This window comes from Oncorhynchus kisutch, linkage group LG8, assembly GCF_002021735.2.
Source record: "Oncorhynchus kisutch isolate 150728-3 linkage group LG8, Okis_V2, whole genome shotgun sequence".
Classification (NCBI taxonomy): domain Eukaryota; kingdom Metazoa; phylum Chordata; class Actinopteri; order Salmoniformes; family Salmonidae; genus Oncorhynchus; species Oncorhynchus kisutch.
The window spans coordinates 55,710,593-55,738,470 of record NC_034181.2 but is presented as its reverse complement, the minus strand read 5'-3'; the positions used below and the strand labels follow the sequence as shown (position 1 = coordinate 55,738,470).

The following is a 27,878-nucleotide window of genomic DNA, read 5'->3' as shown; positions in this document are numbered from 1 at the left end:
TGAAGGCAGTGCGAACCAGCGCTCCAACTACCAGAGTTACTCCTTTAATCTAACAATATAATGTTCATCTTTATAAAATATTCAGATAATAAAAAAATAGAATTAGCCTCTATGCATATACAGTGCATTCGTAAAGCATTCAGACCCCTTCCCTTTTTCCACATTGTTACGTTACAGCCTTATTCTAAAATGGATGACTTTTTTTTTTTTTTTTATCAATCTGCACACAATACCCCATAATGTCAAAGCAAAAACAGGTTCGTAGAAATGTTTGCAAATTGAAGTCCACCAATGGTAAATTCAATTGACTAGACATGATTTGGAAAGGCACACACCTGCCTATATAAAGGTCCCACATTTGACAGTGCATGTCAGAGCAAAAACCAAGCCATGAGGTCGAAGGAATTGTCCGTTGAGCTCCGAGACAGGATTGTGTCGAGGCACAGATCTGGCGAAGGGTACCAAACAATATCTGCAGCATTGGAGGTCCCCAAGAACACAGTGGCCTACATTATTCATAAATGGAAGAAGTTTGAAACCACCAAGACTCTTCCTAGAGCTGCCCGCCCGGCCAAACTGAGCAATCGGTGGAGAAGCGCCTTGGTCAGGGAGGTGACCAAGAACCCAATGGTCACTCACAGAGCTCTAGAGTTCCTCTGTGGAGATGGGACAACCATCTCTGCAGCACTCCACCAATCAGGCCTTTATGGTAGAGTGGCAAGACGGAAGCCACTCCTCAGTAAAAGGCACATGGCAGCCTGGAAGATTCTCAGGTCTGATGAAACCAAGATTGAACCCTTTGGCCTGAATGCCAAGCGTGACGTCTGGAAAAAACCTTCCGCCATCCCTACTGTGAAACATGGTGGTGGCAGCATCACGCTGTGGGGATATTTTTCAGTGGCAGGGACTGGGAGACTAGTCAGGATCGAGGGAAAGATGAATGGAGCAAAGTACAGAGAGACCCTTGATGAAAACCTGCTCCAAAGCGCCCAGGAACTGCGACTGTGGCGAAGGTTCACCTTCCAACAGGACAACAACCCTAAGCACACAGCCAAGACCACGCAGAAGTGGCTTCGTGAAATCCCTCAAGCAGCTGATTGGTCGACTCCATGGCTAATTGGTGAGCTGACCCCGCCCCCTCGTCAAGACGCATCCGTCTCCAATTAGCCATTCCTTCTGAAGCTATATAAAAGCCAGTGTTCTGTTCGGAAGGGAACTCATTGTAGAGATATAAATTGCAGAAAGATTATTGCTGAGAGAGGAGGCTGATGGCTGAGGGTGATATACTGTGTTGGTTGTTCTCATAGGGAGATGATTCGTGTGTCCTGTATTGGTTGATTGAGAGAGCTGATTGGTTATGTCTGTGTGTCAATAGGATGCAGTGTTTTGGTTATTGAAATTGTTTGTGTTATTCTGTTTAATTTGTTCCCAGGGGGGGAAGGGGAAGGCACCTAGGGAGTACTTAGCCAAGAGGCCCGCGGGCATACATATACTCATAGTATTTTCACTGTCTAGGCACACTAGGTAAGACATGGGCGGACCACCCCCTTGTATTTTGGTTAGCGCACCAGTTGGTGCTAAGTTAGCTAGGTAGTGAGTAGGCAGGTTAGATAGGAGAGTGGGGGCTTTGATATTTACTTTCTTTGCTTTGGTTCCGTCCAGCCCCTTTTCCCCATATTACCGTGTGACGGAATACATTCCTTGTAAACGGTACCACATTCTGCCTTTTGTCATCCTTACTCGCAGTCCATACCTCTTTCACTTCACGGGGAGTTGCGTTGTAGCAGGGTGTTGTGTTCCCTCTTTACAGAGGCGTAACATAATGGGGGCTCATCTGGGATCATTCCAATAAACCCACCGCACCCTGCTGCTCTCTGTGATTGAGGTGTGATGGTAGGTTGTGAGTTTGGATAACTTATTCAGTTTGTATGTTTAGTAGACTGCATTGTACAAGATGGCTGCCTCAGCCATCCAAGTTTTTTGAAGCGCCCTCTATTGATTGTTTGAGGTTTCGTAAAGTAGACCTTCTAGCTGTCCATTGGTTCATTATCCCTGAGAAAGGCTGAGCTTTTGGTGCTAGTCAGGGTTTAGTGAGAAAAGGAATTCTCGTTGAAAGATGACGAGACGGGTAGACCTTCCGATGACAGGGCGGAGGAAGGGGTTGTTCGTACCCCCTTTACATTGCCCCCGATTTGACCCTTCTGCTTCAGGTCGTGCCAACCTTATGTTGGCACGACCTTATGATGTTCGATTTCAGAATGGGTCCAACTTTCTGGACCTCTAGTTCACATCTATATTGATAGATATATTTTGTTACAAATGCAGGTTGACGTTCGTTCTTTAGTTTAGCCAATGTTGCAACGACAGCCCCTCCAGGCAAAGATTTACAAATTTGTTGTTGACAAATGCCCCTCAGTTATGGTGTATAACATATTGTACCACATTCCAGGCCAGATGTCCCCTGAAGGATGTCAAAGAACAGACACATTCTGCAGACCATCTTTATGAGTTCCATGTGTTTACTGGAGATTACGAATTAGACTGTCGGCCTACGTGTGTGTGTGTGTGGGGGGGGGGGGGGGGTGTTCTTGATGTATTATTTTTCTAACAATTTTTCTACTGTGCCTTCAAAGTATTCACCCCATTTACTTTTTCCACATTTTGTTGTCAGACTGCATTTAAAAATGTATAACATTGACATTTTGTGTCACTTGATCTACACACAATACCCCATAATGTCAAAGTGGAATAATTTCTTGAATTGTTTTTATTATTAATTGTTCTGGCAAGCCTAAATAAGCACTTAACGAATCAGATAAGTTGCATGGACAAATTAAGTTCAATAAGTTGTTAACATTATTTTTTAATAACTATCCCATCTCTGCACCCCAATCGAGTAGTGGATTTAAATAACATTCAACCACAAAGACCAAAAAGGTTTTTCAATGCCTCTCAAAGAAGGGCACGGCGTAGTGAAGTTAATTAGGTTTTAGATGGTGCATAAATACACCCAGTCACTACAGGCATCCTTCCTAACTCAGTTGCTGGAGAGGAAGGAAACTGTTCAGAGATTTCACCATGAGGCCAATCGTGACTTTAAAACAGTTTAATGGTTGTGATATGAAAACTGAGGATGGATAAACATTGTAGTTACTCCACAATATTAAGATAAATGACAGAGTGAAAAGGAACCCTGTACAGAATAAAAAAACATTCCAAAACATGCATCCTGTTTGCAATAATGCATAAAATGTTGCAAATATTTGTCTGAACACCATGTTTATGTTTGGGGAAAATCAAACATCACTGAGTATCACTCATATTTTCAAGCATGGTGGCTGCATCATGTTATGGGTATGCTTGTAATTGGCAAGGACTACAGAGTTTCTTTGGTTGAAAATAAACAGAACAGAGCTATGAGCACAGACAAAATCTTAGAGGAAAACCTGGACCAGTCTGATTTCCAACAGACACTGGGAGATAAATTCAACTTTCAGCAGGACAATACCAAGACGTCATTGTGGCCAAGTTAGTTTCAAATGACATTGCCTTGAAAATGTCTGTCTAGCAATGATCAACAATCAATTTGATGGCGCTTGAAACTTTAAGAACAAATGGGCAAATATTGTACAATTCGGGTGTTCAAAACTCTAGACTCCTAACTCCTACTTACCCCAAAAGACTCACAGCTGTAATCACTACCAAAGGTGCTTCTACAAAGTATCGACTCACGGGTGAGAATACTTTCAAAAGACATTTAATTTAATACATTTGCAAACATTTCTAAAAACATGCTTCATTGTCATTACATGGTATTGTGTGCAGATGGGTAAAAAAAAATCTATATTTAATCCATTTTGAATTCAGGCTGGAACAACAAAATGTGGAATAAGTCTAGGTGTGAATACTTTCTGAAGGCACAGTAGCAATAACTGATTGCCCTCTTAATATGGGAATACAAAAATAAATCTTATCAAATCCCCTGTCCCTTTTAAGAAAGAAGCACAGTACTCGTCTGTTCATTTCGGGATGTAGCGGTCCAATCCCATTTTAAATCCTTAGTGCTTAACGTAAGATACAAAAATATCCCATCAACTCGTGTGTAGCTCTGGAAGGATTGATTAGGTACTAGCAATATGTTTATAGCTCTACCTTGCCCTCTAACAAGCTAGGTGGAATTTTCACTTGATACCCATCAAATCCTTACAAATCTACACAAGAGCCAAGATGGTAAAGGGTAAGATCCTAGGGGGGTCTGCGGCAGAATATTGTATGTGGTCCTTCAATGTGTGCTCTGCATTTGCCCTGCAAATGGACTACATTTAAATTGTACGGATGCCTTGTACTTTAAGGGAGGCCATTTCCTTTCAGTCAGAGAGTTAGATTAGAGTTTTATCTCCCATCTGATTTAAGCAGACACAGAGGTAGGGCATGGGTCTGCATTCACCGCCAAGTTCCTTTAGCATTAGACAGACGGGGGCGATAAAATCGGGGAAAACCTTGACCCAAATCTCCTGGCTCACCGCTGATCTTTGGTGTTAAGTGGAGTTGGTCTTTGTCTATTCTCAAAGTGGCTCTGATCTTGAATGCTGAGTAAGCAGACTGATCAATGCCTGTTGACGCGGTCACAATGGTGTTGAAGAAACACACACAAAACACACTAGGGTTGGGCGATATCACGATAGCGTTAGGCTAAACCCTCGTCTGTCATCTCACAACGTCGTCACCGTCGACAATGGCCGTCAATCATCGCCGATGGCAACGACATCGTGATATGACAGACGATGGCTGGCGCCCTGCAGTAAAGAACGGTGTCTCGCAGTGCAAAGCAGGGCAGCACACAAGTGACGTTCTGAGTAATTTGACTATTCCTACTTGCTATAACCTTTTTAATATGTGACACAGAATGCTAGAGAGCAATGTAGGCCAGACAGAGCGGAGAAGTCTGCCAAAGAAGCGCAAAATGTCCAGTCAGAAAACATCTGTTGGATGCATGGGCTTTAGACTGTAGCCTAAACTTTTTTTTAATGTATAAATGTACACTCCTTAACCATCTTGTGTTAAGCCGTTGAAAAATAAATAAAACAAAGCCTATATTCTCTTCTCTCTCCATTCGATAGGCAAAATGAATATGACTGAAAGCTACGCTTCATCGATTTATGCACGGCTTTCTCCCCAAAAGTTATTTGAATAGCCTAAAAACGTAACGCAGACAGGGGACTAGTAATGATAGAGAACAAACAATAGCCTATAGTAAAATCTAATCAGGTTGCGAGCTGGGAAAATCCCTCCAAGTGTGGTTGATAACCAAATGGCCAATAACCTATCATAAAAGCTTTAATTCAGGTTAAAGATATGAACAGTTGGCTTGGGCGGTATACCGTATATACCTTATACAGGGGTATTTGGAAAAAAGCCAAGGGATAGTTTTTCAAAACCATCAAGACAACGTTTTTCAATAAATTGGAATATTTGTAGCTACTTTAAGTTAATACCTCCAGTTAATACCTCCATTAATTTGTGCAATAAATTAGGCGATAAAGCAGATTGGGTTCTTCATTTGACCTGTCACATGATTTTATATTAGGAAGCTTACCATAGTTCCCCAGAACCGTACATCCAGTCGTGTTTGTTTATAAATAGCACAAAGGGAGACTTGTAGATAGCACAAAGGGAGATGGCGGAGTCTGTTGTGCAGTGCACATAAGGTGATGAAGTACTTGTATGGTTTTCTGCCAGAAGTCAAAGAGCTCTGGATGAGTTATCTGCACAGCTGTCATTCTTTCCCTGTGCTTCCAACTAGCGTTTTATTCCTCCTCTGCTCCGTGTACACATGCTGCTATTACTCCAGAAAAGCTTCATACTTTGCAGTCTCCCTCTTTCAATTTCATTTGTAAAATGTCCACACTCACCGAAAACGACATTCGGCAGCTACTAGCTATGCTTGCATAACTTTATGAGCTGGATTTGCCTGTCTTTATGTTCGTTTACGCTCGTTAGCATTTAGCTAACAGCGTCTGTGTGAATTCGCTATTAGTTTTTGCTAATTTTGTTAGCATTCTGGTACTAGAGGCACAATGGGCTTTTGCCGGTAATAACATAAATCCTGGGATGAGAGAAGGACAGTATGACGATATGAAAATCTGGATATCTCCCAAGCTTAATGAGCAGTTGTGTATTTCCCAAATATTCTAGCCTATAGTTGTCCTAAAGTTGTGACTTTCAAAAATAACAATGAAAGTCTATAGCTTAGGCTATTCTCAATAAAAGCTTTATGATAGAACAAACAAAATTATTTGTCAAAGAAAATAAGGAAAGTGCTGCTATGGTACACAATAATAGGTCTTCGTAGATAGGTGCTTTTGGTAAAAGGGGTCAATTTGTCATCAAAAAGAAAGGAGAATCAAGGCACTCTTCATATAATTCATTAAAATACCTTTATGTGTATGGCATGTTCAATGGAACAAAGATTTTCAAACTCCAGTGCGGTTCAGCTGCATGGCCAAAGATACAATGAAACAAAGTCTTCTTTTGAACAAAGCATTTTTTGATTGAGGAGGGAGTGGTCACAGAACAGCCAAAATTCATTCCACAACACCTAGTAAACAACAATGTACATTCAAAAGTGAAAAAAGGTATGTTATCAAAATGCACATCAAAATCAGAAGCATTAGAACCACTAGAAGAAGGAAAAATAGTTCTAGCCTTGAATAGAAGTGGGCCAAATAGTGAGAAAAGGTGAGCCATACATTTCATACACTGAACAAAAACAAATGCAACGGAAAGTGTTGTTCCCATGTTTCAAATAAAAGATCCCAGAAATGTGGTTCTCTTTTCTTTTATGAGGCAAATAGCAATAAATATTCAGTTCTGAAGACGGTAGACCAGTCATATATACAGTTGAAGTCAAAAGTTTACATACACCTCAGCCAAATGCATTTAAACTCAGTTTTCACAATTCCTGACATTTAATCCTAGTAAAAATCCCCTGTCTTAGGTCAGTTAGGATCACCACTTTATATTAAGAATGTGAAATGTCAGAATAATAGTAGAGAGAATTATTTATTTCAGCTTTTATTTCTTTCATCACATTCCCAGTGGGTCAGAAGTTTACATACACTCAATTAGTATTTGGTAGCATTGCCTTTAAATTGTTTAACTTGGGTCAAACGTTTCAGGTAGCCTTCCACAAGCTTCCCACAATATGTTGGGTGAATTTTGGCCCATTCCTCCTGACAGAGCTGATGTAACTGAGTCAGGTTTGTAGGCCTCCTTGCTCGCACACGCTTTTTCAGTTCTGCCCACACATTTTCTATAGGATTGAGGTCAGGGCTTTGTGATGGCCACTCCAATACCTTGACTTTGTTGTCCATAAGCCATTTGCCACAACTTTGGAAGTATGCTTGGGGTCATTATCCATATGGAAGACCCCTTTGCGACCAAGCTTTAACTTGTCTTGAGATGTTGCTTCAATATATCCAAATAATTTTCCTACCTCATGATGCCATCTATTTTATGTAGTGCACCAGTCCCTCCTGCAGCAAAGCATCCCCACAACAAGATGCTGCCAAACATAACGATGGCCATTATGACCAAACCGTTACATTTTTGTTTCATCAGACCAGAGGACATTTCTCCAAAAAGTATGATCGTTGTCCCCATGTGCAGTTGCAAACCGTAGTCTGGCTTTTTTATGGCGGTTTTGGAGCAGTGGCTTCTTCCTTGCTGAGCGGGCTTTCAGGTTATGTCGATATAGGTCTCGTTTTACTGTGGATATAGATACTTTTGTACCGGTTTCCTCCAGCATCTTCACAAGGTCCTTTGCTGTTGTTCTGATTTGCACTATTTTTTTTCCTGAGGTCTTGGCTGATTTCTTTTGATTTTCCCATGATGTCAAGCAAATGGGCACTGAGCGTGAAGGTAGGCCTTAAAATACATCCACAGGTACACCTCCAATTGACTCAAATGATGTCAATTAGCCTATCAGAAGATTCTAAAGCCATTACATCATTTTCAGGAATTTTCCAAGCTGTTTAAAGGAACAGTCAACTTAGTGTATGTAAACTTCTGACCCACTGGGATTGTGACACAGTGAATTGTAAGTGAAATAATCTGTCTGTAAACAATTGTTGGAAAAATGACTTATGTCATGGACAAAGTACATGTCCTTTCCGACTTGCCAAAACTATAGTTTGTTAACAAGAAATTTGTCGAATGGTTGAAAAACAAATTTTAATGACTCCAACCTAAGTGTATGTAAACTTCCGACTTCAACTGTATACTGCAGATACGGGTCTGCGGTAGATTGCTTCCATCCAGCCCACGTCACTACGGTAACACAGCCCATTCCTCATCAGACAGTTACTGCTCCATCACAGTGCACCACACTTACACACACACGCTCCATGCTAACACTCATCCACCAGAAAGCAATATTAGAAAAGATGTGCCTGCACTTAGCCTCTGCCCAGGCTTTCAACAACATTATCTTTCGTTCAGTTACATTCGATTTCCTCACTGTAGCCCTAATTTAATTTTAGCCGTTTTTTTCATACTTAGAAATATATAATTTGGGGAGGTTGGCCAATAGGGGGTGATATCATCGTATATCACAATGTTTTATTGGTACATGATCATGATAGGAAAAGACTGATATTGCCCAACCCTAACACGCACACACCTGTGATATACATTGAGTTTGACAGAAAGCCGATATAGCTGCTGAGTCAAACATCGGAGGTAGTTCACACAGATTCGACAGCAGTCTTCTCGCCTCTCGTTGCCAGGGTTAAGTTATACACACACACACCTTCCTCACCATCTCTCCCCTCCCTCCTGACAAGTTAATTCCTTCAGCATGATTCATCGGCCTAATCTTAACTCCTTGGGATGCACTCTGCATTCCAACACACGCACTTGCACACAAAAGCCACAGCATATGTTTGGGATCAAAAGTGGACATACAGCAAAGGCCCATCTAGAACAGGAGCAGATAACACAATAGTTTGAGAAGCCTTACCCAAAGTGAATGAAAAATACTGGATTAGGCCGTTTCAACTACTCCTCCCTTGTCCCTTCACTAAGGAATATAATGCACAAAAGGTCAGGGTAAGGACTGGATAGAGATCCTATTATTACTAAATAACTAAACTCATTGAGGTTTTAGTATTGGTTTCCTCAAAATTCCAATTTGATATGGGAAAACAAATTGTCCTAAGTGAATACCTAGATATCACTTAAATTCAAATTTTTGCATGCAGGTCATCGCATGCCAAAACTACACACACACCATACAGGCTCCGTTTACCTAGTGTCGTGTCTCTGACTGATTAAATTATACGACATGCTATTTTATCAAATCGATTACCTAACGTTTGATTGATCACGTGATTGAATTAAACCATGCAACAATTAACTCGTTAATAACCTGGGGCACCACAGTGGCATTAGTTTATTAGTTTATCTCCCAAATCCACTCTAAGACCTTTTATATCAATAGCAGTCAATTATTTATTGTCACCTGGAAAAGGACAGATTCAGTCACCAGTCTCATCTGAACGTCGTAAAATTCTTGGTTATCATCACGAACCATGTCTAACGAGTTGAATCAGCCTTTCAAAAATTGGCTTAATTATTTACTAACTACCTAAATAATCACACAGATTTACATATACACAGGATGGATCATACATCGATTACTAATCATGTCATAAAATAAAAAGTCCCTGGCGGACGAAACCGATATGAATGCTGGTTACACAAAGAAAGGGTGTTGGGTTTGAATGAAAGAGCGGGAAGACTGAGGTACAAAGGAGTTTGGGTCTCTATCGGACCTTGAAAAGCTATGCTTACGTAAATACAGAATCTTATGCATTATAATAACCGCCCATGCGGAAAAGGAAAATGCAAGATATATATTTACACTGAGCTGCACTTCGATAGATGGGTCGAAGATGGAAGACTGGTTTGACCAGCGGAGATCGCCTTTGTCCTTTGTAGAATCTGTCTGGGCTTAGCGGATACGTTGTACCCTGTCTTCTCAGGAGATTGTCTGTCCTTTCCTAGGCCACGTACGTTTACAGCTGCAGCTGATTACATCCTAGAAGTTGAGTTTCAATTCTTCATTAGTGAATAAGAGTTCAAAGTTCATACCATTTTGCCATACTCAGCTAGTCCTGTATTCCGGCTGGTCTTGTCAGAATTCATCCTTCCAGCGTGGTGATCGTCACCTCCACAATGAAATTAGCCCTTTTAAACGTATGGGACACCAGTCCTCACGTCGTCGGTAACTAAGGTTTGACTCCCATCAACGGCTTTTGTATCGGGGGAGAGAGGAACATGCTTCATAGTTCTCAATCAATGTCTGTTCACTTGGGCATGGCCACTGAGTGAGCATAGTTTACTTTATGAAAACAATTCTCTAATTTAGAAGCTAAAAATACATTTAATCTTTTCACAAATAGTTTCATATTTAAACATTTAAATTGCACAATAATTCCATGTGAATCTGATAACTAGAATGTGTAGACTTTCCAAGATACAATTTATGTCGTCCTATCATCAGATATGTCCAAGACACCAACTGATCGGACATCATATTTTTTAAGTACCAAGGACACTTTCAACTGGTTGGATTACAGAAATATTGTACCTTTCCCAAACCTTTTGATGTCACCATACTCTATGTTAACAAAGGGATTTTCAAGAAACAATTCTGCAGAGTGGAGAGAAGGGGGAAAGGTATTTATGGGGGTCATAAACCTCCCCCAACAGGATAACGTCATAACACTAGTTATGTTCCTCACCGAATGAAAATTACTTGGCAACATGTTGTCTGCAGGCATTGGTGTAGACATAATTTACACCATGTTTAAATAAAGAAGAAAAAAAGTCTACAGGGTATTCTTCTCATTCTGAGACAAGGGCACCTTACCAACTATTACTTTAGAGTAATCAATGTGAATGTTAGCCATGGCCACCACAGGCTAAGTAATGAAAGTGTTATTGTAAATTACAGTCATTCATATTGAATTACTTCAAAAGGTGAGGAAAAGAAGAACAAATGTAATTTGGGTGCACTACCCCTTTAAGTTTGGCTCAGCTTCCACCACAGTTCAGCTGCGTCTATGACAGCCTTGTAGGGCTCTGGTCAGTGAGTGTGCGGTCAGTTTCTCCACTCATTGCCTCTGGGGTTTTATGACTCAGCCGTGGTATAAATTGTGTCTGTTTGGAAGGGAAACAGGTTCCCTCCACTCTCTGTGCCACCTCTCTTTCAATTCTGCCCCAGAACAATGGACAGTGCTCATACCAAACCCCTCTCTCTCCTTCTGTGAGCGCTCGCTCTCACTCCTTCTGTGCTCTCCTTCTGCGATCTCTCTAGCCCCCCTTCTGTGCTCTCCTTCTGTGCTCTCCTTCTGTGAGCTCTCTCCTTCCATGCTCTCCTTCTGTGCTCTCGCTCGCTCTTCTCCTGCGCTCTCAGTCTGCGAGATCTCTTCTTTTGTGCTCACCTAGGAGCTTGAGCTCCTTCTGCGCTCTCCTTCTGCGCTCTCCTTCTGCGCTCTCCTTCTGCGAGCTCTCTCTCCTTCTGCGAGCTCTCTCTCCTTCTGCGAGCTCTCTCTCCTTCTGCGAGCTCTCTCTCCTTCTGCGAGCTCTCTCTCCTTCTGCGAGCTCTCTCTCCTTCTGCGAGCTCTCTCTCCTTCTGTGCTCTCTCTGGCTCTCCTTGTGCTCTCCTTCTGCAAGCTCTCTCTCCTTCTGTGCTCTCCTTCTACGAGCTCTCTCTAGGCATAGGCTAAGATGCAATAGATAGTGTAGAATACAGTATAAACACAACAGTTCAAAAGTTTGGGGTCACTTAGAAATGTCCTTGTTTTTGAAAGAAAAGCACATTTTTTGTCCATTAAAATAACATCAAGTTGATCAGAAGGCCAGAATCCCGGAGTCACCTCTTCACTGTTGACATCTATTTTGTATCTCTGACAGAGTAGAGATATTCTTCCAATTTGTATTCTCTTTTGAGCAATTTAGTTTATTCTGTGTTTTTGTTACATTTTTCAAATTTGTCAAATAGGAGGTCATGACTTTGGTTCTGGTAGTTTTTTTAATTGTGTGTTCTAATGAGCTGAGTTTTTCTTGCATACTTTTTTGGTTTAAAGTAAAGTCTTCTGATGGAATTATTCCATAGAGACTTTCAAAGTGATCTTCCCAAATGTTGCCATTTTGAATGGCTAAGTTGTTTCTCTATTTTCCATTTCTCCCAGAACTGGTTTCCATCAATGGAGTCTTCAAACCTCTTTCAGAGTGTTCTCAAAATATCTTCAGTTTCTTACATCTTAGGTTTTGTTTGGATTCTTTCGATGTGTCACAATATTGTTGCCGAACGTCTCCATCTTGTAGCTGGTGATGTTTTCTATTTGACAGAGATCTAAATAAATAGATGCACTAACACCTTTCCATTGTTGTTCACTACCTGGTCAGGGCTATTTCTATTACTAGGGATGGGAATCGGGTATAAGGAGGAATGTCCGAATATACAGCATGTCTATTACCCTCAAGGTCTACACATTCAGGTTCAGAACCTGTTCTAGCATTAAAATCCCCATACAAAAGCACATTTCCCTCCGCTTCAAAACTGGTTTGTATCTTTCTGGTGAATATCATCAGGGAGAAGCATACACCACAACTAGAAACTAGAAAGTTTCTTCAAGTGCAGTCGCAAAAACCATCAAGTGCTATGACGAAACCTGCTCTCATGAGGACCGCCACAGGAAAGGAAAACCCAGAGTTACCTCTGCTGCAGAGTGTGACGACCCTCCCACTCTGTCTGTCGTATTCTTTCTCTTTGCTCTTGTTTTCCTTATTAGGATGTCGGTGGTCGCCCACCGACATCCTAATAAGGAAAACAAGAACAAAGAGAAAGAATACGACAGAGAGTGGGAGGGTCATCACAAGAGGACATGTTAGAGTTACCAGCCTCAGAAATTGCAGCCCAAATAAATGCTTCAGAGATCAAGTAACAGACACATCTCAACATGAACTGTTCAGAGACTGAGTGAATCAGGCCTTCATGGTCAAATTGCTGCTAAGAAACCACTACTAAAGGACACCAATAAGAAGAAGAGACTTGCTTGAGCCAAGAAACACGAGAAATGGATATTAGACTGGTGGAAATCTGTCCTTTGGTCTGATGAGATTTTAGATTCCAACCGCTGTGTCTTTGTGAGACGCACAGAGTAGGTGAACGGATGATTTCCGAATGTGTGGTTCCCATCGTGATGCATGGAGGTGGTGTGATGTTTCCACTAAGCGCAGCAAAGCACCATTTGTTTTTCAACGGGACAATGACCCAACACACCTCCAGGCTGTGTAAGGGCTATTTGACCAAGAAGGAGAGTGATGGAGTGCTGTTTCAGATGACCTGGCCTCCACAATCACCCAACCAAAACCCAATTAGGATTGTTTGGGATTAGTTGGACTGCCGAGTGAAGGAAAAGCAGCCAACAAGTGCTCAGCATATGTGGGAACATCAAGACTGTTGGAAAAGCATTCCAGCTGAAGTTAATGGAGAGAATATGCCAATGGTGTGCAAAGCTGTCAAGGCAAAGGGTGGCTACTTTGAAGAATGTAAAATATTTTTGGACTTGTTCAACACTTTCTTGGTTACTACTTGATTCCATATGTGTTATTTAATAGTTTTGATGTCTTCACTACTATTCTACAATGACGAAATTAGTAAAAATAAATAACCATTGAATGAGTAGGTGTGTCCAAAAGTTTTACTGGTACTCTAAGTATTAAGACCCTTTACTCAGTATTTTGTTGAAACACCTTTGGTAGCGATTAAAGCCTCAAGTCCTCTTGAATATGATGTTACAAGCTTTGCACACCAGTATCTGGGGAGTTTCTCACAATCTTCTCTGCATATCCTCTCAAGCTCTGTCAGGTTGGATGGGGCGCGTCATTGCACAGCTATTTTCAGAGATGTTAGATCGGGTTCAAGTCCGAGCTCTGGCTGGGACACTCAAGGACAGTCAGAGACCTGTCCCAAAGCCACTCTGGCATTGTCTTGTGTGTACTTAGTTGTTGTCCTGTTGGAAGGTGAACCTTTGACCTAGTCTGAGGTCCTGAGTGCTCTGGAGCAGGTTTTCATCAAGGATCTCTGTACTTTGCGCCGGGATCTCTGTACTTTGCTCCGTTCATATTTCCCTCGATCCTGACTAGTCTCCCAGTCCCTGCCGCTGAAAAACATCCCCAATGCATGATACTCCCACTACTACATGATGCAGGATACTCCCACTACCACGGGACACTTGGCATTCAGGCCAAAGAGTTCAATCTTGGTTTCATCAGACCAGAGAATCTTGTTTCTCATGGTCTGAGAGTCTTTAGGTGCCATTTGGCAAACTTCTAGTGGGCTGTCATGTGGCTTTTTACAGAGGAGTGGCTTCCGTCTGGCCATTCTACCATAAACACCTGATTGGTGGAGTGCTGCAGAGATGGTTGTCCCATCTCCACAGATGAACTCTAGAGCTCCGAGTGACCATTGGGTTCTTGGTCACCTCCCTGACCAAGGCCCTTCCCCACCAATTGCTCAGTTTGGCCAGATCTAGGAAGAGTCTAGGTGGTTCCAAACTTCTTCCATTTAAGAATGATGGAGGCCACTGTGTTCTTGGGGACCTTCAATGCTGCAGAAATGTTTTGGTACACTTCCCCAGATCTGTGCCTTGACACAATCCTGTCTCTGAGCTCTACGGACAATTCCTTCGACCTCGTGGCTTGGGTTTTGCTCTGACATGCACTGTCAATGGTTGGACCTTATATAGACATGTAAGTGCCTTCCAAATCATGTCCAATCAATTGAATTTACCACAGGTGGACTCCAATCAAGTTGTAGAAACATCAAGGATGATCAATGGGAACAGGATGCACCTGAGCTCAATTTCAAGTCTCAAAGCAAACAGTCTGAATATTTATGTAAATAAAATGTTTTTTATTTTTAATACATTTGCCCAAAAAATCTTAACCTGTTTTCTCTGTCATTATGGGGTGTTGTGTGTAGATTTTCATGGATCTAATCCATTTTAGAATAAGGCTGTAACGTAACAAAATGTGGAAAAAGTCAAGGGGTTTGAATACTTTCCGAAGGCACTATATATTATTTGGTTAGAGTAAAATACATAGGAAAATAATACACAAGCAAATATATAACAGGACAATCCAAATGTGTGTGTGAGAAACCCCACCCAAAAAACTACAGAATCTTATTTTTCATTTTAGATAAATCAAATAAGAGGTGTGTGTAGAATAATAATTTCAAAAAAGGTTGTGTGAGAGAAATACAAACACAATAAAGGGTTGTGTGTGTGTGTGTGGTTGCTGCACACCCACAGTACTTAGACTAAGCTCACCAACCATGCCCAATGCAAGAGTAGATGTTGTGCTGTGTGTTTTTCCAACAAAGAGCATTCTTTAGTAGCAGGAATGAAATTATATAAATAGTAAACAATAAAATTATAACAAGTGTTGACTATATCTACATGTCATTTTAGCTTATAGAATGAATGTTTTCTGATAAGGTCCAATACATTAGCTTTTGCCTATTCTTGGAGTTTGCACATAAGCTTCAGCAGTTGACGCACCGCTCCGATGGCTGAAGGGTCGATATGCACTTAAATAGCGAATGGAGGCAGTTTTCCCGTGGTTTATTTCATGCCAGCAGGTAGGCTATAGTGTACTTGTAAATATATGTGCTTAATATTAGGAAAGTTGAGAAATAAATATTGTAGTCCTAGCCTATAGAAAGCGGATCCTCCTCTTTTTACTAGAGGCCATTAGCCTATTGGAATGTTGCGCAACATGAGCTTATGGACTCATGAAGGGTTTGAATAGATTTTCAAGTACATTTGCATTGATGTCAGAGTGATTAGAAGGACAAGAGTGCTGAGTACCAGGCAGTTAGCAAGTTTGGTAGGCTACTAATGACCATCAGCAGCATCAGAGCTTGGAGAAGCCTAATTACCGTAATTAAACGATCATGTGGCATTTGACTGCCTTCATGACGACTGGTGTGGCAGTGATACGGTCACCAAAACAGCCCTAGTAACAACACTTCTGCCATGCTGACCCTCAACATGGGCCTGCCCTGGGGTGTGGGCTTAGCCCCCTCCTGTACTCCCTCTTTACCCACAACTGTGTGGCCAAGCACGACTCCAACATCAAGTTTGCTGATGACACAGTGGTGGTATGCCTGATCACCATCGATGAGACAGCCTACAAGGAGGAGGTCAATGACCTCTGTCAATGCCAGCAAGACCAAGGGGCTGATCATGGACTACAGGAAGCAGTATGGGTGTACACCCCCATCCACAGGGCTGCAGTGGAAAGGGTCAAGAGCTTCAAGTTCCTCTGTGTCCAGATCACTGAGGACCTAACATGGTCCACTCACACCAGCACAGTTGTGGAGAAGGCAAAGCAGTGCCTCTTCTCCCTCAGGAGGCTGACACGATTTGAAATGGCCCCTCGGATCCTCAGGAACTTTTACAGCTGCACGATCGACAGCATCCTCGAGACTGGTTGTAACACCGTCTGGATTGGCAACTGCACCGCCCTCGCCCGGAAGGCCCAACAGAGGGTGATGCGAACGACCCAGCACATCACTGGGGGTGATCTCCCAGTCATCCAGGACACCCATGCCAGGTGATATCTGAGAAAGGCCTGAAAAATTGTCAAAGACTCCAGCCACTTGAGACATGGACTGTTCTCTAAGCTCCCGTCCGGCAGGCGGTACCAGTGCATCAAGGCACAGACCAACAGATTTTATCCCCTGGCCACAAGACAGGCTAACACAATGGCTAACAACTACTGCTCTCCCTCTCCCCACTTACTATGCCCATCCACAGGTCTCTACCCATTTAGACACACACATTCACTGTCACTCACACACACACTCACACACTCAATACTGATGCTTTTCAGACCTGTTTCTATGTATATCCTATTAGCAGTCACTTTATGTATAAACCTACCTCAACCACCCCAGTCACCCTGCACATTGAATAAGGTACTGGCTCTGACATGTATATACTTGCATTCTTATGTTTCTTATATTCTCGATTATTATCTATATCATTCCTATCACTACATTGTTGGGAAAGAGCTCTCAAGGTAAGAATTTTACACCGGTTGTATCCTGTGCATGCCGCAAATAAACTTTTATATGTGTTACGGTGTGGAGGATTGGAAGTTTGCGCCCCGGTTGGGACAGAATTTCCACTTGTGTCACACGTGTGTGTGTGTGTGTGTGTGTGTGCATGCAAATGTCTGTGCATAATTGAGGGTCACCACTCACCACTCTCAGCAGCCTCCTCTGCTCCTTGAAGGTGGCGCAGCAGCCCAGCACTCCCGTCACCATGACGATGGCCCCGGCTAGGATCAGAATGTAGGCGGAGGCGGCGTAGGTCACGGAGGAGAGCAGGCTGATGTAGTCGCTCTTCTCCACCAGCGTCCAGATGCCCACCGCCATCACCACGCCCCCTGCCAGCTGGGAGGACAAAGATATCACATTGTAGAACTGCATAAGCGTTGCTCTCCACTTTCTGGAGGACTGAGTTATGAAATCAGTGCAATCAAAATTCTGGCGTTTGATTGCAAATATGCAGACGGAGTCGAAAAGAGAACACACAGAAGACTGTTGTATAAAACACCTGTCTCCGGATTATATATTCAAACTAAGGGCAACCATGGCATCCGTGACAGAGCGGGAGAAGTGTCCATCCATGTATACAGTTAAGATAGTCATTTTCATTTCAAGTTAAAGTGTACTATTACCTAGCTAGCTAAAGTTAGCTGGCTGGCTCGCTAGCTAGCTAAAGTTACATGTGTGATCTGTGTAGTTATATTATTCGTATCACAGAGCCATTTGTATTGCTAGTTATAGCCTAATGTTAGCTAGCTAACATTGAACCTGGTTGGTTAGTTACCTGCAGATTCATGCAAGGTAGTAACGTTATGAGTTGGGATTATGGTTAATGTCTAAACAAAAAAAGACTCCACTATGCAAGTAACCATTTTAATACAAATAGAATGTTCATGATGTCACTGCGACAACTGCCGATCGACGTAGCTGGTAAATTCGCTCTGGCTATCTACTCAGATTTCAGAACACTCTCTTCTGTTGCCAGAGCGCAGAATAAATTACAAATTTACAAACGCTTAACATCCATTGAATATGGCCAGTGTCAGTAAACATTGGCAAAGAAAGCGTAATTAAATTGTTGCCAGCAGCACAGTTACAGTCACCAATGATCTGGATAACATAAAAACAGCCTAACCAGCTCTGCTAGGGTGAGTAAAATGGTCAGAGTGAGCTGTTCTCTCATTTGTGTCTGGAAGTAGCTAGCAAACTATCCAACATTAGCTAGTTAGCTTGGGTGCTGTGGTTAGGTCGGCCAGATGTGAATCCTTAAAAAGAGATGGGTGGGACTAAGGCTTTAAAGGGTGTGAACGATGGTGAATGGTTGTTGACAAAGAAGTACTCTCCAGTAGGTGCTGAAAGAAGACAAAGAAGTGCTCTCCAGAAATACATTTGCTGAAAGATCTAAAATCCTGTTTTTGCTTAGTCATTATGGGGTATTGTATGTAGATTGTTGAGGGGAAAAAACAATTTAATACATTTTAGAATAAGCCTTTAACATAACAAAAAGTGTAAAAACGGGTTGGAATACACTCCGAATGCACTGTATGCTAGCATGGAGGTTTAAAAAAACGACAGCTGCATTTGCATATTAGCCAATACATATGACATAGCCTACACATATAGCATACCTTGCAATAAAATATTCTCTAAAAACTGTTGTACAATGGGCTCTGCAATAACATTCTAAATTCTAAACCAGAGAAGTCCTCAAATAGCAGCTGGCCAATACCATGGTGGGCATTGCATGATGTCGGATGCATTGGAATATAAGGAATAGAGAATGATTAAGAACCTGTGGGATTATAGAAAATGTAGTTAAGAAACTAATGTTTGAGTTTCAAATACTAAAATGATTACATGCCATAATCAGTTTAATATCAAATGATTAGTGTGCATTAGTCATGTAGACACCTTACTCTGCTAAAATCACATATGGTCATGATCGAAGTAAGCATATGCTGATTAAAACCTGCTTTTCTGAGCAATCTTTTGAATTATTAGGACATGTAAACACCTAAATCAGGGTTACAGTGGCTTGTGAAAGTAGTCACGCCCCATTTGGCATTTTTTCCTATTTTGTGCCTTACAACCTGGACTTTTTGGGGGGTTTGTATCATTTGATTTACACAACATGCCTACCAACATGCTGGTGTACATCAATATTTAAGTCATACCACAGATTCTCAATTGGATTGATGTCTGGGCTTTGACAAGGCCATTCCAAGACTTTTAAATGTTTCCCCTTAAACCAATCGAGTGTTGCTTCAGAAGTATTCTTAGGGTCATTGTCCTGCTGGAAGGTGAACCTCCATCCCAGTCTCAAATCTGTGGAAGACAGAAACAGGTTTCCCTCAAGAATTTCACTGTATTTAGAGTCATCAATCATTCCTTCCATTCTGACTAGTTTCCCAGTCCCTGCCGATTAAAAACATCCCAACAGCACGATGCTGCCACCACCATGCTTCACTGTGGGGATGGGGGTCTCAGGGTGATGAGAGGTGTTTGCTTATTTTTTTCTTTAAGCAATGACTTTTTTTTGTCCACTCTTCCGTAAAGCCCAGTTCTTTGGAATGTACGGCTTAGAGTGGTCCTATGGACAGATACTCCAATCTCTGCTGTGGAGCTTTGCAGATCCTTCAGGGTTATCTTTGTTTCCTCTCTGATTAATGTCTTCCCTGCCTGGTCCGTGAGTTTTGGTAGGCGGCCATCTCTTGGCAGGTTTGTTGTGGTGCCATATTCTTTCCTTTTTTTAAATAATGGATTTAACGGTGCTCCATGGGATGTTCAATGTTTCTGATATTTTTTTATAACCCAACCCTGATCTGTACTTCTCCACAACTTTGTCCCTGACCTGTTTGGAGAGGTCCTTGGTCTTCATGGTGTCGCTTGCTTGGTGGTGCCCCTTGCTTTGTGGTGTTGCAGACTCTAGGGCCTTTCAGAACAGGTGTATCCGTTATATTGGGTTTATCACAGTAGGACTGGTGAGGTTAATGTGTAGAGTCGTGGCCAAAAGTTTTGAGAATGACACAAATATTAATTTCCAAAGTTTGCTGCTTCAATGACTTTAGATATTTTTGTCAGATGTTACGATGGAATACTGAAGTATAATTACAAGCATTTCATAAGTGTCAAAGGCTTTTCTTGACAATTACATGAAGTTGATGCAAAGAGTCAATATTTGCAGTGTTGACCCTTCTTTTTCAAGACCTCTGCAATCTGCTCTGGCATGCTGTCAATTAACTTCTGGGCCACATCCGATGGCAGCCCATTCTTACATAATCAATGCTTGGAGTTTGTCAGAATTTGTGGGGTTTTGTTTGTCCACCCGCCTCTTGAGGATTGACCACAAGTTCTCAATGGAATTAAGGTCTGGGGAGTTTCCTGGCCATGGACCCAAAATATAGATGTTTTGTTCCCCGAGGCACTTAGTTATCACTTTTGCCTTATGGAAAGGTGTTCCATCATGCTGGAAAAGGCATTGTTCATCACCAAACTGTTCGTGGATGGTTGGGAGAAGTTGCTCTCGGAGGATGTGTTAGTACCATTCTTTATTCATGGCTGTGTTCTTAGGCAAAATTGTGAGTGAGCCCACTCCCTCGGCTGAGAAGCAACCCCACACATGAATGGTCTCAGGATGCTTTACTGTTGGCATGACACAGGACTGATGGTAAGTGCTCACCTTGTCTTCTCCAGACAAGCTTTTTTCCGGATGCCCTAAACAATCGGAAAGGGGATTCATCAGAGAAAATGACTTTACCCCAGTCCTCAGCAGTCCAATCCCTGTAACTTTTGCAGGATATCAGTCTGTCCCTGATGTTTTTCCTGGAGAGATGTGGCTTCTTTGCTGCCCTTCTTGACACCAGGCCATCCTCCAAAAGTCTCACTGTGCTTGCAGATGCACTCACACCTGCCTGCTGCCATTCCTGAGCAAGTGCTGTACTGGTGGTGCCCCGATCCTGCAGCGGAATCAACTTTAGGAGACGGTCCTGGCGCTTGCTGGACTTTCTTGGGCGCCCTGAAGCCTTCTTCGCAACAATTGAACCGCTCTCCTTGAAGTTCTTGATGATCCGATAAATGGTTGATTTAGGTGCAATCTTACTGGCAAGAATATCCTTGCCTGTGAAGCCCTTTTTGTGCAAAGCAATGATGACAGCACTTGTTTCCTTGCAGGTAACCATGGTTGACAGAGGAAGAACAATGATTCCAAGCACCTTTGAAGCTTCCAGTCTGTTATTCAAACTCGATCAACGTGACAGAGTGATCTCCAGCCTGGTCCTCGTCAACACTCACACCTGTGTTAATGAGAGAATCACAGTCATGTCAGCTGGTCCTTTTGTGGCAGGGCTGAAATGCGATCATCTGATCACTCTTCATAACATTCTGGAGTATATGCAAATTGCCATCATACAAACTGAGGCTGCAGACTTTGTGGAAAATGAATATTTGTGTCATTCTCAAAACTTATGACCACGACTGTAGAGCAAGGGACTAGAGCGCACGTGATCTTGCGAGAGCACTCGGCTTGGTGAAGTTCAAATTATAACGTGTAATGTTTTGATAAATGAGGTAAAACAGGTATACCTTGGGTTACTATTGTGATGTGTTTTTGTGAGTGTTTTGATATTCCCGGGTACTTAGAAAATACGAGGTAGGATTGGATTTTTGGGACCGTGTTACATAGTTAGATAGGAGACATGGGTACTCCGTAGGTAGTTTTGCACATTTAGATAGATGTAAGAATCTGTACCACAGTTATCGCAGCAGGCGATATCCCAGTGTGGATACAACACCCGTTTTGGGACCACTAATTAGGCAAAATGTTGATAATGGTATGGGTTTCCCTGTTCATATAGACAGGGTTTGATATCTGAAAACAACGCTAACTGGTTTTTCCTCTTGTCCGTCTCATTATTCCCATGAACGTTTTTTTGGGTTCCACTGGGAGTATGGCGATGGAGTCATTGAAAACGCACATGGAATGGTTCATGTGAGTACCTACAATTTACTACGTTATACATGGACTTTGTACCCGAACCAATTCAACTATAAACGCTTATGGGATTTTCTCTGTCCGGGTAATACATTTAAATAAAATAGCCCATACGGCTAGATTTTTTTTCTCTCGGGCCAATAAGATGATTACCGGAAAGGGTATCTCCAATTGTTTACTTTAGGTGTCCATTCCACTTAATGGAACACCATTATCTGATGTGTTTTGAGTAGGATTCTTTCTTCCAGGATTTATGAAAGTCCACTACAGTATGTATGTTAAGGGAGCTCCCACATTAAATAAGGCCTGGCAATTTTTTTGTTTTTACCCTATATTATGAATATTTTATTGTTTTTAATGCCATATCTGCCTTATTGTGAGGGGTCCATTTCATTTGGTTTTAGTGGGTTTTCACATATTACAGCTGAGGCATCTAAAAGGGGCACACAAATTGAATTTTATGAAGTTTTAAAAAAAAAGACAGTAAAAAATGGTGTAAATTGAACGTGAATTCTTTGATAAGAAATGACTGTAACCTGGGATACGAAATGTATGAAATGTATGATTGTTTTTAAATAAATTTGTCTAATAGGGAAAGAAATGCTTATTTGAAGGGTTTGAATGACCTCTGACGTGACTTTCTAGTGTGGTTTGATCGCCCTCACTGGAAAGCCAAGAGACATTGGTTGATGATTTAAAGGTCATATGTAATACTGATTTGAAGGTAATTTGTAATACTCATAATTACAGAGAAGTGTATAATTAAAAGTTATCTGTGTGATTCAGACCACGAAAAGGATAGACCTGTCTCTCGTCTATTTTTCTATTCCCTGAATCAAGTTATGGGTATAAAAAAAAGATTTAATGAGGGACTAAATTCTAACTACGAATTCTAATTTGATTTGCAGTGTTGGTTTTTAAACATTAATCACGTTGTGAGTCATGTGTCAAAATGGGGGAATTACCAGTCCTTCAAGGTTTTTGGATTGAAGTTGACACCTCGAGTGATATATAGAAGTGTATCGAGTGATATATGAAGGAGTGTATGGTTTGTTTGTTTTGTTTCGACACAAATCTCACCAGATTGCAGCTGCTGGATGATCAGGATTTCTCCCTAAGGATTAGGCCTCTAACTCCCTGACCCCGTGACTCCGCTCTTAGGTCGACAGTGTGATAGGGGAGTATAAGCCCATTTGAGAAGGAAAATTCAACAGGGTTGTTATTTTCTTTAACATTGGTCTTAGAAATTTGCACAGAGAATATTGATAGTAGTAATAATTTGTCATACAGTAAATCATTTGTTTGGATTTCTTGAAACGGAAATGCCTAAACTAAAATTGTTGTTCTGATCTGTCCTGATCGAGATTATGGCGAAGGTAACTACAGATGGTATGCATGGAAGGGACCATTTGACCAAACCGTGTGGACCTAAAAAAAACTCTAACCGGCTGAGGAAATGGTGTTCAATATGTCCACGTCCATCGAGAGAGTCCAAGCCAGCAACCTGTACACAGCATGCAGTTGAAGCCATCAACTGCCATTTCTCTCACTCTTTTCTCCCAGGAGTGTGACAGTAGTCCACGTGGAGTGAGCATGGATAGAGATCCATTACAAAGCTTCTCATGTCGCTGGTATACAGGTTGTCAAATGGACAAGGCATAATGGGTAGTAAAGGTGGTGGCGGCTCAGGTGAGACATTGAAATTGGGACATTATCACCATGGTCCATCCACTTTGAACTGTGACGCTATCTGAAGAAGACAATGAAGAGACGCCAGAAGACCGAGTGCCCCCGGGGAAAGGGGGGGGGGGGGGTTGGTCAACTGTGCCTGTAATTGATTTAGACTTGTCCAAAATGGTTATTTAGGGGGTATCAGGTTGATTGTGGAAGTCTACACACTGCTAAATTTATAGAAATTTAGACTAAGAATACATTGAGATAATGATCTGTAATTATAGTCGTGATGAGAAAGTTAAATAGTAGAATTATAAGATTAATATATTGTATGTTAATATAACATGTATATTCTGTCAGCATGGATGTGTGTTAAATTGAGGGTTTTAACTTCGGTTCTACCACTCGATGTGAATCACTGAGCAAATGTCATCCGAAAAAAGTGGGTTGAATAATTGTGTTTTGATTATGATTTGGAAACGGAATTACTTTTAAAACTGACTAATTGATTTGAGTAAGTTGTTAGTATGGTAATAACTAAATTCAGCAAATAAAATAAATGTCCTCTCTCTGTCAACTGCATTCATTTTCAGGAAGCTTAACATATGTAAATTTTTGTTTGAACATAAGATTCAACAACAGACATAAACTGAACTAGATCCACAGACACACTGAATACGTTACACAGACATGTGACTAACAGAAATTGAATAATGTGTCCCTGAACAAAGGGGGTGGGGTCAAAATCAAAAGTAACAGTCAGTATCTGGTGTGGCCACCAGCTGCATTAAGTACTGCAGTGCATCTCCTCCAGATTTACCAGTTCTTGCTGTGAGATATTACCCCCACTCTTCCCCCAAGGCACCTGCAAGTTCCCGGACATTTCTGGGGGGGGAATGGCCCTAGCCCTCACCCTCCGATCCAGCAGGTCCCAGACGTGCTCAATGGGGTTGAGATCCGGGCTCAAGACATTCCTGTCTTGCAGGAAATCACAAACAGAATGAGCAGTTCGGCTGGTGGCATTGTCATGCTTGGAGGGTCATGTCAGGATGAGCCTGCAGGAAGGGTACCACACGAGGGAGGAGTATGTCCTCCTTGTAATGCACAGCGTTGAGATTGCCTGCAATGACAACAAGCTCAGTCCGATGATGCTGTGACACACCGTCCCAGACCATGATGGACCCTCCACCTCCAAATTGATCCCGCTACAGAATACAGGCCTCGGTGTAACTCCATGACGATAAACGCAAATCCGACCATCACCCCTGATGAGACAAAACCACGACTCGTCAGTGAAGAGCACTTTTTGACAGTCCTGTCTGGTCCAGCGACGGTGGGTTTGTGCCCATAGCCGACGTCGTTGCTGATGATGTCTGGTGAGGACCTGCCTTACAACAGGCCTACAAGTCCTCAGTCCAGCCTCTCTCAGCCTATTGCGGACAGTCTGAGCACTGATGGAGGGATTGTGCGTTCCTGGTGTAACTCGGGCAGTTGTTGTTGCCATCCAGTACCTGTCCCGCAGGTGTGATGTTCGGATGTACCGATACTGTGCAGGTGTTGTTACACGTGGTCTGCCACCGCGAGGACGATCACCTGTCCGCCATGTCTCCCTGTAGCGCTGTCTTAGGCGTCTCACAGTACGGACATTGCAATTTATTTCTCTGACCAAATCTACAGTCCTCATGCCTCCTTGCAGCATGCCTAAGGCATGTTCACACAGATGAGCAAGGACCCTGGGCATCTTTCTTTTGGGGGTTTTCAGAGTCAGAAGAAAGGCCTCTTTGGTGTCCTACGTTTTCATAACTGTGACCTTAATTCCCTACCGTCTGTTAGCTGTTAGTGTCTTAATGTCCGTTCCATAGGTGCATGGTGGCAGGGTAGCCTAGTGGTTAGAGCGTTGGACTAGTAACTGGAAGGTTGCAAGTTCAAATCCCCGAGCTGACATAGTACAAATCTGTCGTTCTGCCCCTGAATAGGCAGTTGTTCCTAGGCCGTCATTGAAAATAAGAATGTGTTCTTAACTGACTTGCCTAGTTAAATAAAAGGTTAAAAAAATATTTAAAAACTGTTCATTAATTGTTTATGGTTCATTGAACAAGCATGGGAAACTGTGTTAAAACCCTTTACAATAAAGATCTGTTATATGAGTGGCGCAATTGATGTACTATGGATCGATTGTGACATGTGTAAAGAAGTTGTGTACCAAAGATGTTGACATTATTCTCAGCATGCCCTGGTGGATGGAGAGGGTGAACGCCGATCCTAATCTATTTGACCTATATCCATTACCAAATTGCAATGTTTGATGATAATGATAATACTCAGGAACTATAGCAGGTTTATGGCACTGGGACATAGAGTCCATAGGTGGTGCCTTATGAATAGCGGGATCATGATGCTTGTCCTGGGTCATGTTCAATAGGCACTAACTTGAAGAAATTTTACTTAAAACGGTGGTCACGACCTGAATTTATTCAACAAGATAATGCTAATTTCAGTTTCTTCAGATGGTGCTATAGGGATGGAAATGCTATTTCTACCATGCTGACCAATGGGAGTATGCTCAGTATCAACATGATGATATTGTTTTATTCAGACTTACACTGCAGATAATTTCTTAGCGCTATTTTAAAATTTATTTTTAAGTTGAGGGAAGTCTCAAAATGGAGGATTGTAATAGAATAATCACTAAATTGTTTTAATACTGTTTATGGATCGAATAGCTATTATGAGAACTCTCTCATCTGTGTCTGTGGGACTGAGTTGGGCCTCTGGGGCTTGAGCTGATAGTTGACTTGGTGATAAAAACCTAAATTCGGGCATTCCATAGACAAGGTGTGGTGGTTGGAACTGAGATCGAGATAACCTGTAGGAGTAGAACAAAACCCTTATTGTTCCTCATCATCCGGTCACCTGGGCTGGGGGTAAAACAACACCAAGTGCAGATAACCACGAGATGAACCCAAAGTTTTAAGCATTTTTAGTGTCAGATATACAAGAACCAGGATTCCTCTGGAAGGTTAAGCTCTCAGCAACACACACTTCAGAGTGTGCGGGCGACCAGCTTCATTATTGCAATAATTAAATCGATGATAAATAAAAATGTATTGTTTGAATAATTGTCCAAGTGTCTCTCAGTATACATTAATTTTCACAACAATATATAGTACTTGTCAAAAGTTTGGACACCTACTCATTCCAGGGTTTTTCTTAATTTTTTACTATTTTCTACATTGTAGAAGACATCAAAACTGGACATCAAAACTGTGAAATAACACATATGGAATCATGTAGTAAGCAAAAGTGTTCAATCAAAATATACTTTATATATGAGATTATTCAAAGTAGCTACCCTTTGCCTTGGCATTCTCTCAACCAGCTTCATGAGGTAGTCACCTGGAATGCATTTCAATTAACAGCTGTGCCTTCTTAAAAGTTCATTTGTGGAATTTATTTCCTTAATGCATTTGAGCCAATCAGTTGTGTTGTGACAAGGTAGGGGTCTACAGAAGATGGCCCTGTTTGGTAAAAGACCCAAGTCCATATTATGGCAAAAACAGCTCAAATAAGCAAAGGGAAATGACAGTCCATCATTACTTTAAGACATGAAGGTCAGTCAATGCAGAAATATCAAGAACTTCGAAAATTTCTTCCAGGGTTCAGGCACAAAAATCATCAAACGCTATAATTAAACTTGCTCTCATGAGGACCGCCACAGGAAAGGAAGACCCAGAGTTACAGTGGCAAGAAAAAGTATCCGAACCCTTTGGAAATACCTGGACTTCTGCATACATTTGATCAGATCTTCATCTAAGTCACAACAATAGACAAACACAGTCTGCTTAAACTAATGACACAAACAATTACACGTTTTCATGTCTTTATTCTACACATCATGTAAACACTCACAGTGCAGGGTGGGAAAAGTATGTGTACCCTTGGATTTAATAACTGGTTGACGCTCCTTTGGCAGAAATAACCTCAAAATGTTTTCTGTAGTTGTGGCTCAGACCTGCATAACGG

General features: G+C 41.8%; 1 protein-coding gene across 1 annotated transcript in view; it reads right to left on the bottom strand.

The window, feature by feature from the left end:
- LOC109895548 (CD151 antigen) overlaps window positions 1–27,878 on the bottom strand; it is a 45,628-nt gene that overhangs the window by 8,810 nt on the left and 8,940 nt on the right. Inside the window, exon 2 of the mRNA XM_031830619.1 lies at window positions 17,345–17,536. Within this exon, the coding sequence (XP_031686479.1) occupies window positions 17,345–17,536 (192 nt within the window). The remainder of the gene's footprint in view (window positions 1–17,344; window positions 17,537–27,878) is intronic.